The following is a 15,374-nucleotide window of genomic DNA, read 5'->3' as shown; positions in this document are numbered from 1 at the left end:
GAGATGCTATGTATGTATGACTAAGAATGTCTTATAATTCTGAGAAACTCTATTCCATTTTATTTTAATACCCTACGGTCTGTCCTTGGAGTTCTCCAGGCAAGAATACTGTACTGGGTTGCCATTCCCTTCTCCGGAGATCTTCCTGGTCCAGGGGTCAAACCTGGGTCTCCTGAATTGCAGGCAGATTCTTTACCATCTGAGCTACAAGGAAAGCCCATTAAGGGTAGATTACATGATTGAATTCAAATATTGATGTAGAACTTGTTTCCCTATTTGTGGAATGCTGCTGCTGCTGCTAAGTCGCTTCAGTCGTATCCGACTCTATGCAACCCCATAGACGGCAGCCCACCAGGCTCTCCGTCCCTGGGATTCTCCAGGCAAGAACACTGGAGTGGGTTGCCATTTCCTTCTCCAATGCATGAAGGTGAAAAGTGAAAGTGAAGTCACTCAGTTGTGTCCGACTCCTAGCAACCTCATGGACTGCAGCCTACCAGGCCCCTCCGTACATGGGATTTTCCAGGCAAGAGTACTGGAGTGGGTTGCCAGAATAGCTTTATGAATTTTTAGAAATTCATTTCCTTTGAATATCCTTGTTTTTCAGTACTGCATCAGATTATATACAGTTGATCTTTGAATTTTGTAAGTCTAATTGTACCTTTATTTTTTTTCAATGATATATACTATAGTACTACATGATCCCAGATTGGTTAAATCAGAGAATGTGAAATTGCAGAAATGCAAGGTAACAATAAAGTTACATGTTATTTTTTATTGCAAGGAAAGTTGGTACCACAACCCCCAAATTGTTCAAGGGTCAACTGCATAATATTTTATTCATGATTGCACAAACCTCAAATTTGAAATGTTTCAGGACAGTTTCCAACACAGAACACATCCAATAATGTGTATTTAATGAATAACACACAACATGCATGAAACTATTAACAAGATTAGAGCACAAATTATATCTAACCTAAGATGTCTTTATGACCATGAATCATTTTAATATTGATTTCTTACCTTATGAAATATACTGTACTAAGTGATGTCAGGGATATAAAAATAAATGACATATTCTGTAAGCACTAAAGAATTCACATTTTGTAAATATTTTGTCGAACTTTCATATCCATAAACAAGGTACACATCATAAAAGCATGGCTCAATATTTTACAAAGTGATTACATTTGTATAGCCAGTATATAAGTAAATAAACAGACATTATCAACGCCCTTGGAGTCCCACTCATGCTGACTACCAGTATTCCACAAAGTAACAATTATCCTGACTTCTTAGAATCTAGAATAGTTTTTACTATTTTTAATTTTTATATAAACAGCCAATTTCTTTCTCTCATCATCATTTGGTAATATGCATACATGTTAGGACATGCAGTTGTAGATTGTTCATATGTACAGTATTTCACTACATACACTATTAGTCTACAATGTTTAAGGACACAGAAGAAAAGGATATTTACCCTGTATGAGGTCATTCACCATTACCTTGAGTATATATCTCAATTATGTCTTGAAGGGAGTTTTTAAAATTTGTTTGATGGAACTTTCCATTATTGTTTATGTGCTTTTGTCCATCAGAGGCTTGGACATAACACTGATATTTTTACCAATTTAAATCCAAGGGAGTCAAGGAGAAAATATCAGGGTATACTCATGGTAACATCAAATGGATAGAATACCTATGGGCAGGAATGAAAGTTTAAGATGGTTTAAACATAAGATTTGGAGAAGACAATGGCACCCCACTCAAGCACTTTTGCCTGGAAAATCCCATGGGTGGAGGAGCCTGGTAGGCTGCAGTCCATGAGGACGCTAAGAGTCCGACACGACTGAGTGACTTAACTTTCACTTTCCACTTTCATGCATTGGAGAAGGAAATGGCAACCCACTTGTGTTCTTGCCTGGAGAATCCCAGGGACGGGGGAGCCTCGTGGGCTGCCATCTATGGGGTCTCACAGAGTCGGACACGACTGAAGCGACTTAGCAGCAGCAGCAGCAAACATAAGATTGTAGGTGTCCTCAATTTCAGTGACAAGAACCAAGATCACTAACAACCCTTCCTTCAACACATCCATCTCACTGTAAACTGTTGTCCCATCTAAACTGTTGTAATTCCTGAAGGCATGTCAACAGGTAAAGACTACCTTTACTATCCTCTCCCACTTTCACATGCCCATAGATATTACATGTTGTTCTTGGGGTTTTGCAAAATTTGCTCTTTAACAATCAGCTAAGCAAAACTATTGAATGTCCACAGGAGCGTTAAAGTTTATATATCTGAAGAACTGACTCATTTGAAAAGGACTGATGCTGGGAAAGATTGAAGGAGGGAGGAGAAGGGGATGGCAGAGGATGAGATGGTTGGACGGCATCACTGGCTCAATGGACATGAGTTTGAGGAAACTCTGGGAGTTGGTGATGGACAGGGAGGCCTGGTGTGCTGCAGTCAATGGGGTTGCAAAGAGTCAGACACAACTGAACAACTGAACTGACTGACTGAAGCAAAACTATTTAATGTCCATAGGAAAATTAAAGTTTATATAGCTGACAAGTCAGATCTTACTCCTTTCTGTATATTCCTTGTTTCTACTCCAATTTGTGTGTGTGTATGTGTATGTGTGTGTGTGTGTATTCCTTGTCTATATGTGTCTTCCACTTGGTTTAATCATACCACTTTCTGACTACTTTCCTGATATTTACCTTCTGTACCACCATGCTGCTGCTACTGCTGCTAAGTCGCTTCAGTCGTGTCTGACTCTGGGCGACCCCATAGACGGCAGCCCACCAGGCTCCGCCATCCCTGGGATTCTCCAGGCAAGAACACTGGAATGGGTTGCCATCTCCTTCTCCAGTGCTCATGAAAGTGAAAAGTGAAAGTGAAGTTGCTCAGTAGTGCCCGACTCTTTGCGACTCCATGGACTGCAGCCTACCAGGCTCCTCTGTCCATGGGATTTTCCAGGAAGAGTACTGGAGTGGGCCCATGGGGTATGATTATATACGTCCAGGGAGATATAGTTTTCGCTTAAATTATTATCAATCAAATAATATAGTATTATTCCTTCCTTCTTAGAAAAGCGAGAGAAGTAGCTTATTTTTACCATTTAGCAATCAAATCTACCCTTTAGTACTCAAAGTAAACTTTCATTAGCTTTTAAACTGTTGCATATTTGTATACTGGAAAAGAAAGGAAAATGTTTTTGATTTTTTGCTTATATTCACCCATGGGATTCACAGAACAACTCGCCTCCATAAATGAATTCTACTTTCACTCCTCCTGCCATTCATTGCCACACCCTTTGAAAGTACTTACAAATCTGTCATAATGACATAACCCCAGGGAAATAGCCTTTATTTCTGTCACAACTGCCACAGAGTGCCTCCTTCTGCTAACTTTGCTTCTCTTCAGGTTTACCATTCATACTCAACTGCTTCCTGCAATCATGTTTATTACACTCTTTTTTTCCACTCTTTATATCAGCACCTAGATAATATCCTGACTTACTTACTGAAAATGTGGTCGTAATTAGTATTGCTGCCATGGAATCTTCAAATAATCAGAAGAGCAACTTTTCACCACAAAATAATTAAACACATGAATGCATAGATGCTTTGGAAATCTCCTATCAAATGTTATAAGCAAAGTACATGAAAATGTAAAGAAAGATATAGGGAACCTTGAAAATGATCGAATTGTCATGTGCCTAATTCAACAATATTCCTAATTTTTTGTCTCTCTCATTTTTGATTGGCATTTGACATCTAGTTTAAACTCCTAAAATTGTAACTGACTCAGCTGTAAATGAGAATTACTAACATATTTTATTCAGGTAGATGTTGTGAATTTTAAAAATGATTGTGTATTTGTATAATATGTGTGGAATATTATGTGTTTGTGTGCAGTAAAACATAGACAAGGCATAGCTTTTATTTCTATTTTTCTTCCTTTTTCTTTCACTACTTTTCTTTTTTAGCTTAATCTCCCAGATATTCCTTTGAAAACATTTTAAACTTCTGATAAATCTTTTAAACACATTGAATTATAGACAACTTATAAGTAAAATGTACTCTTCTTAAAAGGTGTTTTTTTTAAAATATTAAGTGTAATTTTTGTAAAAAGTCTTACAAATAGTAGGAGAACCTCAATAATTGGTAGTTGATGTTGCTGTTTTCACTATTATTCCTACCTTATTTTATAATATTCATGACTAAATACTAATGAATGAATCCATTTAATTTTTAATTTTTAATATTTTGTTATAAATTTTGATGAATCCACATGTTTTTTGAAATGTTATTATCCATCCTGTGTATTAAGGCTTGTGTTGCCATTCAATCAAGTGGAATTCATATCCATAACTGTATTTAGAGATTGCAGAATTTTTAAATGGTCAAAATGAGGGTTGTCTCTTGGTGATGACTGTGATAATGAGAGAAGGTAACTAATGAAGTATTCTTATACTACCTTTAGGTCGTTAAAGCTACAGAAAACTATCTGGTGGCCTATAGACTGTGTGAGTCTACAGTTCTGAAGACATATGCATTGTCCAGCAGGATGTCCCTTCCCAGTGATACCCAGTTTCACCCCTCCTTCTTCTTGTTGCTGGGAATCCCAGGACTGGAAACACTCCACATCTGGATTGGCTTCCCCTTTTGTGCTGTGTACCTGACAGCACTGATAGGGAATTTCACTATCCTATTTGTGATCCAGGCTGAGAGCAGTCTACACCAGCCTATGTTCTACTTCCTGGCCATGTTGGCTGCCATTGACTTGTGTCTCTCCACAGCTACCATCCCTAAGATGCTTGGGATCTGGTTTGGTCTCAAGGAGATCCTCTTTGAAGCACGTCTCTCCCAGATGTTTTTCATTCACAGCTTCGCACTTATGGAGTCAGCAGTCCTCTTGGCAATGGCTTATGCCCGCTATGTAGCCATCTGCAACCCCCTCCAATATAGCAGCATCCTCACCAACAGGGTTGTTTCTGAGATTGGCCTTGCTGTTTTAGGGAGGGCATTTATTTTTGTGATTCCGTTTGTATTTCTCATTTTACGATTGCCATTCTGTGGGAGTTATGTCATCCCTCATACATATTGTGAACACATGGGTCTTGCTCACCTATCTTGTGCCAGTATCAAGATCAATATAATTTATGGCTTATGTGCAATTTGTAATCTAGTGTTTGACATCATAGCTGTTGCCCTTTCTCATATTCAGATACTCCATGCCATTTTTCGTCTTCCTTCCCATGAAGCCAGGCTCAAGTCCCTCAGCACCTGTGGTTCTCACGTTTTTGTGATTCTTGCTTTCTATACACCAGCCCTCTTTTCCTTCATGACACATCGCCTTGGACAAAATGTTCCCCGCTATATCCATATACTCCTGGCCAATCTTTATGTCATAGTACCGCCAATGCTCAACCCTGTCATATATGGAGTCAGAACTAAGCAGATCTATGACCATGTAAAGAAAATATTAAAACTGAAACAAAGAAAAAAGAATGATATCTAACTCATATGAGGCTAAATATGCAATTTCATGAAATGTAGAAAATACTTTTTTCATAAAAATTATGCTAAATATGCATCTATTTTGGGTCTCTTTTGTAAATATTTAACTGCTATGAAATTAAAAGATGCTTGCTTCTTGGAAGAAAGGCTATGACCAACCTAGACAACATACCAAAAAGCAGAGAAGTTACTTTGCCTATAAAGGTCCATCTAGTCAAAGCTATGGTTTTTCCAGGAATCATGTATGGATGAGAAAGTTGGACTATAAAGAAAGCTGAGCACAGAAGAATTGATGCTTTTGAACTGTGGTGTTGGAGAGGACTCTTGAGAGTCCCTTGTACAGGGAGGAGATCAAACCAGTCAATCCTAAAGGAAATCAGTCCTGAATATTCACTGGAAGGACTGATGCTGAAGCTGAAGCTCCAATACTTTGGCCACCTGATGTGAAGAACCGACATTTGGAAAAGACCCTGATGCTGGGAAGATTGAGGGCAGGAGGAGAAGGGGATGACAGAGGATAAGATGGTTGGATGGCATCAACGACTCGATGAACATGTGTTTGAGTAAGCTCCGGGAGTTGGTGATGGACAGGGAAGCCTGGCATGCTTCAGTCCATGGGGTCACAAAGAGTTGGACACGACTGAGTGACTGAACTAAACTGAACTGAATTGCATTTAATTTCCATCAGCTCTTCAGACCACTTATCAGCATTCAGTGCTGCATATTCTTTGTCCCTTGTAGTTGCATCAAGTGGATTATATAATTTTTCTTTATTTTTTCTCAATATCTGGTTGATATGTTTATGTCAGAAGTTTTTAATGTATCCATTTTTGGTGGGTCACTTGGTGTTTTACTGAGCTTCTTTCTTCTCTCAATAGAATTATAATCACTTTGCGTGTCTATTTTCATAACTACCAGGAATAAAATGGTGACTGTGTCACTTTCTATGACTGTGGAACTTGTAGAGTTTAAAATTAGTCATAAAAACTCATTTAGTCATCCTTTTTCTTTCAGCCTCTTAATATCCTGATAATTGTTTCATTTTTCACATATGAAACAATTTATATTTAAACCAGTCTGGCAATTTTAGTATCTTAAGTATGCTACTATTTCAAGCATATTTGACACAATTACAGCTACTTGTTTTGTTAAATTATTATCTTATGTTTGCCATTATTACTTCAACCTGAACTATAGATCTTTCACAGCAAAACTTTTGCTCTCTGAATTATGTTTGTTAATATCGTAAGTCTCATTTGCATTTATTTTATAAATAACTTTAAAATTACTTTAGCCATTGCCCTAGAAATGCCCAAACAACTTATCAAATCTTAATATAAATGAACAATCTTATCACTTTCTGTTTAGTAAATGATCTTAGAAAAAATTTAGTCCATGTATCTGCTTTCTGACATATACTATTGTTGGTTTAAGTTACTTCTTATAAAATTTAAAACTCATATACATATAAGTATGTAGGACAGTAAATTTCCATTTAAATGTTCCCGATATCTACTGTTTCTACTGGTATGTGTTCCTTCTTACATAAACTTAGGTCTTATTTCCTTTATGCAGTTCTGTTGGTGGTGAGTTTTTGTTTTTCTTTGCTAAAAATAATTTTACCCCACTTTATTTTTAAGGCTATCTGGAGGATATCAAATTCTAAATTAACTCAGGCTATCCAGCTTTACGAAAGTATGCTTGACAAATAAAAATTGTCTGTATTTAGCTTATACAAAGTGATTTTTATATGTATGCATGTGATGATATTATATATGTACACATTGTGAATGATTACCAAAGTCAGGTTAATTAGCACATTCATCAATTTGTATTGATGTTGTTCGGTCGCTCAGTCATGTCCATCTCTTTGTGATCTCATGGACTGCAGCACTACAGGTTTCCCTGTCCTTCACTGTCTCCTGGAGTTTGCTCAAACTCATGTCCATTAAGTCTTTAATGCCATCCAACCACTTTATCCTCTGTTGCCCCTTCTCCTCCTGCCCTCAATATTTCCCAGCATCAGGGTCTTTTCCTATGATTCAGCTCTTCGCGTCAGGTAGCCTAAGCATTGGAGCTTCAGCTTCAATATCAGTTCTTCCAATGAATATTCAGGGATGATTCCTTTAGGATTCACTGGCTTGATCTTCTTGAAGTCCAAGGGAGTCTTCACTAGCACCACAGTTTGAAACATCAATTCTTCGGCGCCAAGCCTTTTTCTTTATGTTCCAACTCTCACATCTGTACATGATTGTTGAAAAAATCATAGCTTTGACTATATGAACCTTTGTCAGCAAAGTGATGTCTCTGCTTTTTAATATGCTGTCTAGATTAATCATAGCTTTTCTTCCAAGGAGCAAGTGTCTTTTCATTTCATGGTTGCAGTCACCATCCTAAGTGATTTTGGAGCCCAGGAAAATCAAGTCTCTTACTGTTTCCATTGTTTCCCCTTTTATTTGCCAAGAAATAATGGGAGTGGGTGCCATGATCTTCATTTTTTTGAATGTTGAGTTTTAAGCCAACTTTAAGCCTCTTTCACCTTCATCAAGGGGCTCTGTTTTTCCTCTCTCACTTTCTGCCATTAGGGTGGCATTGATATCTGAGGTTGTTGATACTTCTCCCAGCAATCTTGATTCCAGCTTGAGCTTCATCCAGCCTGGCATTTCACATGATGTACTCTGCATATAAGTTAAATAAGCAGGATGACAATAGACAGGCTTGATGAACTCCTTCACCAATTTTAAACTAGTTCATTTTTCCATGTCTAGTTCTAACTGTTGTTTCTTGACCTGCACACAGGTTTCTCTGGAGGCAGGTAAGGTGGTCTGGTATTCCCATCTCTTTAAGAATTTTCCACAGTTTGTTGTGATCTACATAATCAAAGACTTTAGTGTAGTCAATGAAGCAGAAATAGATGTTTTTCTGGAATTCTTTTGCTTTTTCTGTGATCCAGTGGATGTTGGCAATTTGATCTCTGATTCCTCTGCCTTTTCTAAATCTAGCTTCAACATCTACAAGTTCTCAGTTCAGGTACTGTTGAAGCCCGGCTTGGAGAATTTTGAGCATTACTTTGCTAGCATGTGAAATGAGATAAACTGTTTAAGAAATATTTTAATGAGATGGATATGTATTTAATTTTAAACATACAGAATTTCTAGTATTTATAGAAGTCAATTTTTCATTTACTTGACTGCTTTCCTTTACTTATACTTCCTGTGTCTAATTACTCTACTAACCCAATTAGTCAACTACTCATTAAAACCAATAAGAAAAAAGTTGTTTGTACTTTGAGTGTAAATGAAATGGAGAACTAAATTAGGTTAGGAAGAGGTGGGTAAGGCAGAGAGAGAGAGAGCTATAGTAAGACATATTGAAAAAGGCTGAAGAAATTTTTTACACTCTTCATGGCGTTCTCAAGGCAAGAAGAGGTTTACCATTGCCTCAGCATTCAAAAAACTAAAATTATGGCATCTGGTCCCATTACTGCATGGCAAATAGATAGGGAAACACCAGAAACAGTGACAGACTTTATTTTGGGGGGCTCTAAAATCACTGCAGATGGTGACTGGAGTTATGAAATTAAGACACTTGCTCCTTGGAAGAAAAACTATGACCAACCTAGACAGCATATTAAAAAGCAGAGACATTATTCTGCCAACAAAGGTCCATCTAGTAAAAGCTGTTGTTTTTCCAGTAGTCATGTATGGATGTGAGAGTTGGACCATAAAGAAGACTGGGTGCCAAAGAACTGAACTGTGTTCAATTCTTTTGAACTGTGTTGTTGGTGGAGACTCTTGAGAGTCCCTTGTACAGGGAGGAGATCAAACCAATCAATCCTAAAAGAAACCAGTCCTGAATATTCTTTGGAAGGACTGATGTTGAAACTGAAATTCCAATACTTTGGCCACCTGATGTGAAGAACTGACTCATTGAAAGAGACCCTGATGCTGGGAAAGATTGAAGGCAAGAGAGAAGGAGACAACAGAGAATGAGATGGTTGGATGGCATCACCGACTCAATGGACGTGAGTTTGAGCAAGCCCTGGGGGTTGGTGATGGACAGGGAAGCCTGGTGTGCTGCAGTCCATGAGGTTGCAAAGAGTTGGACAAGACTCAGTGACTGAACTGAACTGACTGACAGAAATTTGGAGGATAGAGGAAAAAAGTAAAGATGAGCATCAGAAGAAGGAAGAGGAGAAAGAAAAGAAGAAAGAGAATAAAGAGCGAGCTAGACTGGGGTAAAGCAAAGTCTTTTTTTTTTTTTTCAAATTCTGACATTGGGGACAATGAAATTGTTTATAGTTTCCACAATTAATTCAAAACACTTCTTAAAATTTCATCCTTGTATCTAGAAAAAATTTTGCTTTTCCAATCAGGAATTTTAGTTTCATAAAAAGAACTAGGAAGTGAAAATGATGTATAAAGGTTTTTTTCAAACTTCTCAATGCAGAGATTATGTCCCAATCATCATGATGCTGAAAGACTTCAGAAATATGTGACTCTGTGTTTAAATCAAGTACCTGACCTCAGAAAGATGAGTGATCAAACCTACTTACCATATGATTATTAAGGCAACTAGTTTAAAAAGAAATTACAAGGTCAGTTGACCCAAGGATGAGCAGGATTTTTGCTCAGTCACTTCAGTCATGTCCAACTCTTTGTGACCTATGGACCGTAGCCCACCAGGCTCCTCTGTCCATGGGATTCTCCAGGCAAGATTACTGGAGTGGGTCTCTATGCCCTCCTTCAGGGGATCTTTCCAACCCAGGAATTGAACCTCTATCTCTGATGTCTTCTGCATTGTAGGCAGGTTCTTTATGAACTTAGCCACCTGGGAATCCCATTAGCACAGCAAGACCCCCTAAACCTTGTTCTTTCGTTAGCTCATGGTATCAGAATATAGAGAGGCAAGACTACAGATCTGTCTCCTGACTACCTTCATAAGGCATGTAAACTGGTCTGTTATCAACTGCACATGCCTCATGAATGCATGGTTCCTCCAGCTCTGCCGAGCCCCTTAAACTGCTGCTGTAAGTGAAATATGCAGTAAGCAAGGGCACCAGTATAAAGACAAACACTAATTGAGTAGTGTCGGAGCAGCATGTCACATACTCCCATCAAGTACAGGATATGAAGTGAAGAACAGCACCAGGAGAAATCATGTCCTACAGCAGGGCTGGTAGGCACTGCGAGTGGGTTGTGCAATAGTGTCCTATGCACTAGCAGGAAGCCAAGAGAAGTACTCTATACCATGTTTCTACCAAGAAATGGGAAGAATGGGGTCTGACAGAAAAATATTCTATCCGTAAATAAAAGCACAGCATAGTTCATGGACTCTGAATGCACATTTATGGCATAAAAGAATTTCAATTCTCTGTTTTCATAAAACAAAAATCTCAAGTCTTCATGATTGAGTTTCACATTAACTGGCAGTATTATTATTGAGCTTCAAATCCCAGCTAATAAAACCTTAGTTATGAAAGTTATGAAACCTTGTAGTTAAGTTAGTGTTTGGGAAACGGCATACTCTGGCAGAATGTCAAAACTTTTGGGGTATAAATAGTTGTGAGTATACTATCTTTCATCTTTGATTCCTTAACCCTTTGTTCTTAGAGTCTTTGTATTTAGGGCTGGGTTAAGAATTTTAGAAGATCCAAATACTAAAGTGATTAGGATGACAACCCCATAAGTAATTTAAAAGAAAATTTATTTTTTCAAGAGGTCATAAAACTCACTTGAATACTGAAATTAAAATGACTTTTTTCTAGGGGAAAAAAAGAGGTAGAGAGAAAAAGGAAGAGGAGAGGAGGAGGAATACCTGGTACCCATAGTGAAAATAGAAAAATATCTTCTGTTATTCGACCTAGTCACAAAAGACATGACGTAAATCTTGGAAATCATGAACATATCTCTCTTGTCCACCTTCCAATAATCATATAGAATGTTCACTCACTCACACTATTTAGAATTCAAAGGTTATTCTCTCACTCCCTAAATAGATGAGATCCACATTTAAAAGACATCCTTTCCAGTAAGTAATCATGGCTGCACCTATGTGCCGTTTTCAAGGCCTCTCTTCATTTCTCAGATGTATACATGTTAACATTTAATCTTTTGGACCAAAACTGGAGGTATTCATTTGCTATTTTGGGATGAATATTCTGAGCACTCTTTCATGAATCTGCTTGGTCCTAACTCCATAGATGACAGGGTTAAGCATTGGTGGAATAACAACATAGAGATTGGCCAGAAGAATATGGATGTAGCAGGGAACATTTCAGCCAAACCAATGTGTCATAAAAGAGAAGAGGGTTGGGGTATAAAAGGTTAGACTTATGCATACATGGGAACCACGGGTGCTGAGAGACTTGAGTCTGACCTCACAGGAGGAGAGATGGAAAACAGCATGAAGAATTTGAACATAGGAGAGAGCAATGGCCATTATGTCAAATCCCAGGAGAGCAATGGTCCCCAGACCATATATGGTGTTGACCCTGATCCTTGCACAGGCCAGACGAACAAGACCCATGTGCTCACAGTACCTGTGGGGGATGACTCGGTGTCCACAAAAGGGCAGTTGCAAGATGAGGAATACAAAAGGAAATACACAGAGGACTGATCTCCCTATCACCCCCAAACCAATAAGAGATACTATCTTGTTAGTAAGGATTGTGCTATAATGAACAAGTGAAGGTGCTCAGTCATGTCCGACTCTTTGCAAGCCCATGGACCAGAGTCTACCAGTCTCCTCCATCCATGGAATTTTCCAGGCAGGAGTACTGGAGTAGGTTGCTATTTCCTTCTCCAGGGGATCTTCCCAACCCAGGGATTGAACTCAGGTCTCCCGCATTATAGGCAGACACTTTACTGACTGAGCCACCAGGGAAGTCCAGTCAGAAATGCTGTAATGAAGAAGGTTACAGATAGCTACATAACGGCCATAAGTCATGGCAAGAAGGACTCCATGTCAGTAAAGATGTGAATGAAAAACATTTGAGTGAGGCAGACATCAAAAATTATCTCCCTGCAGCTGAACCAGAATATGCCCAGCATCTTAGGGATGGTGGCTGTGGACAGCCCCAAGTCAATGGTAGCCAGAATAGCCAGGAAGCAGAACATAGGCTGGTGAATGTTGTGCTCAGTCTGAATGACAGACAAGATGGTGAAGTTGCCTATGAGTGTGATCAGATACACAGCACAAAAAGGAAAGCCAGTCCAGATGTGAATGTTTGTCAGTCCTGGGATTCCCAGCAACAGGAAGGAGGAGGGGTGAAACTCAGTGCCATTGGAAAGAGGCATCTTGCTTGTGGTTTCATATAATGCGTTCATGGCAAATGTATGCTGATCCATGTTGGGAGGTCCCGGTCTGTTACCATGATCTTTACCGGTACTGGAAAGAAGCAATTATCTGTTTATCCCAATATAGAAAAAAACTCCTCAGTAAACTTGTTGTTGTTGTTGTTGTTTTATCAGATTGATTGAAATCTTCTACTTTAAGAAAACTTATAATTGGAGTTTAAAGAAAACTGAATTTTATTACTCTAAATCTTTGTTTCATAGAAACAAGAGAGGGAGGGAAGGAAGATGAGACTGAAAAGTAGGATATTGAATAATCTTGAGAATAATTCTACTAGAATTTCTTCTTTGTGACACATCATTGATTATGCCCCATAGCTTTAAAATGTGTGCTTTCTGCCAAGAGCATGGAGAGCTAAGAAAGGAGGCTGGAGGACTAAAAATGCAATCATTGTTGGGCAGAAAAAGTTACAGGAGTGGCAACCAAACATTGTTTCTTATCAAATAACTCCTTGTTTAATCTCAAATATCTTCTTTATAACTGAATAGATATTTATGCAGAAGTTATATGATGTTGTAAACAGTGAGATCTTCCAATTTTCTCTCTCAATATGTGTGTATATATATATAAATAGAAGCAACTTACGTGTTTAAAACTATCCTGTACCCACACAACCATTCTGTTTTTCACTTTCAGTATAGTATTCAATAAATTACATAAGATATTCAACATGTGTTACAAAAAGCACTGTGTTAGATGATTTTGTCCAACTGTAGGCTAATGTAACTGTGTGCTGAGTTGGTTTAAGATAGGCTAGGCCCAACTATGATGTTTGGTAGGTTAGATGTATTAAATGCATTTTTGACTTATGATGGGTTTATCGAGAGCTATGGCTAGCTGAAGATTTGTATATATACATATATATATATATGAAATAAATAACTGTGTGTGTATATATATATATATATATACACACATACATATATAATTATATAACTCTCTTTCTCTCTCTATGTAGATTGGTATGTATGTATGCACAGCTACCTATATTTGACCCTTGAACGATGCATATGTTAGGGGCACTGACTCCCATGCAGTCAAAATTCCACATATCACTCTGTAGTCAACCATATGTATCTTTGGTTCTGCACCTGTGAATTCAATTAACCATAGGTGGTATAGTGACCGTGTTGAAACCCATGTTTTTCAAACATCAACTATATGCACTCACAGACAAACACATATATGCTGTGGTAAAAGTTTACTTACTTTTGCAAATGGCAAAATAAATACAAGTAGTTTTTACACAAATTATTGTTAAGAAATATTTTTTCTGGTATTTAAGGAGAATCTGTATTAGTCTAAATTCTGGGGAATAATAAATGACAGCAAAAGTGAATCTCTCATCTCTCATAGATTAGGTCTAGAGTGGTTTACAATAATGTTTTTAAAGGTAAGAGAAGAGTAATTCAGAAAGATTCAGAAGTAGATTTAGGTAAATAGAAAAAAAGGAGTAAATGTCTTATAAATTTAGAGAGACAGGAAGAGATATAGTACTGAGCCTGGCATATCGGTTAAGTGAATTTTAAATACATATTTAAATACATAAGGAATTTTTTTGAATGGTGAGCTTAAAGTGCAATTTAGAAATTATTTTAATTGATATTTTTGTATTCTGTTGTTTAAATAAGTAATAAAATATAAGTACTCTATAAGATTTCTTTGGTAAAAAGAAAGATATACCTTAAATATTTAGTTTCCTGAAAGAGTCTTAAGTTTTGAGTGACGGAGATAATTATGAAGTAGACCCAAGGTTTACTGCCTGTCTCAGGAATTTTAACTCATGTGGGGAATTCCTTATGTTTTCAGGAAATCATTAGTTTTCTGATATACAATACATGCCTGTCCAAGGAACTAGAACCTGAAAACTCTGGACCTCAGTAGTGTCAAAAGCCAAGAGTGTACAGGGAAATACATTAGCAAAACCTTATGACTTTGGAGACATAATTTTTGTTGTTGTTTTTCTCCTCTAGTATCCATACATGCTGGGAACTGTTTTTATAGCACAATACTCTTTGAATATGGGGTTGATCCTTCATTTGCCTGGTACATAGCTGTGATCAGAAAGAAATGCACCAGACTATTTCTCTATTTCTACTGTTGCTATATATATATATGTGTGTGTGTGTGTGTGTATATATATATATATATATGTATGCACACACACACACACACGAGTGAGTGACTGAGTGAGTGAATGAAAGTCACTCAGTCGTGTCTGACTCTTTGCAACCCCATGGACTATACAGTCCACAGAATTCTCCAGGCCAGAATACTGGAGTGGGTAGCCTTTTTCTTCTCCAGGGGATTTTCCCAACCCAGGGATCAAACCCAGGTCTCCTGCATTGAAGGCAGGTTCTTTATCAGCTGAGCCACAAGGGCTCAGTTATAACCACTTTAGCACTGGGATATGAGAAGACACACCTAGGATTTTTTTCTCTTTTTGTACTTCATTCTGATATGAATCAATGAAAAATCTACCTAGGTTGA

At 37.8% G+C, this 15,374-nt stretch overlaps 1 protein-coding gene and 1 pseudogene across 1 annotated transcript; one reads left to right on the top strand and one right to left on the bottom strand.

The window, feature by feature from the left end:
• The first annotated feature begins 4,575 nt into the window (after positions 1–4,575).
• Positions 4,576–5,529, top strand: LOC113904919 (olfactory receptor 52E2-like). Its single transcript, XM_027561987.1, has one exon. The coding sequence runs from the start codon at positions 4,576–4,578 to the stop codon at positions 5,527–5,529; it is 954 nt and encodes a 317-aa protein (XP_027417788.1).
• A 6,140-nt stretch (positions 5,530–11,669) lies between these two features.
• Positions 11,670–12,826, bottom strand: LOC113904765 (annotated as a pseudogene).
• Positions 12,827–15,374: the final 2,548 nt, after the last annotated feature.

This window comes from Bos indicus x Bos taurus, chromosome 15, assembly GCF_003369695.1.
Source record: "Bos indicus x Bos taurus breed Angus x Brahman F1 hybrid chromosome 15, Bos_hybrid_MaternalHap_v2.0, whole genome shotgun sequence".
Taxonomy (NCBI): Eukaryota; Metazoa; Chordata; class Mammalia; order Artiodactyla; family Bovidae; genus Bos; species Bos indicus x Bos taurus.
The sequence above is the reverse complement of the archived record's forward strand: the minus strand, read 5'-3'. Positions and strand labels throughout refer to the sequence as shown.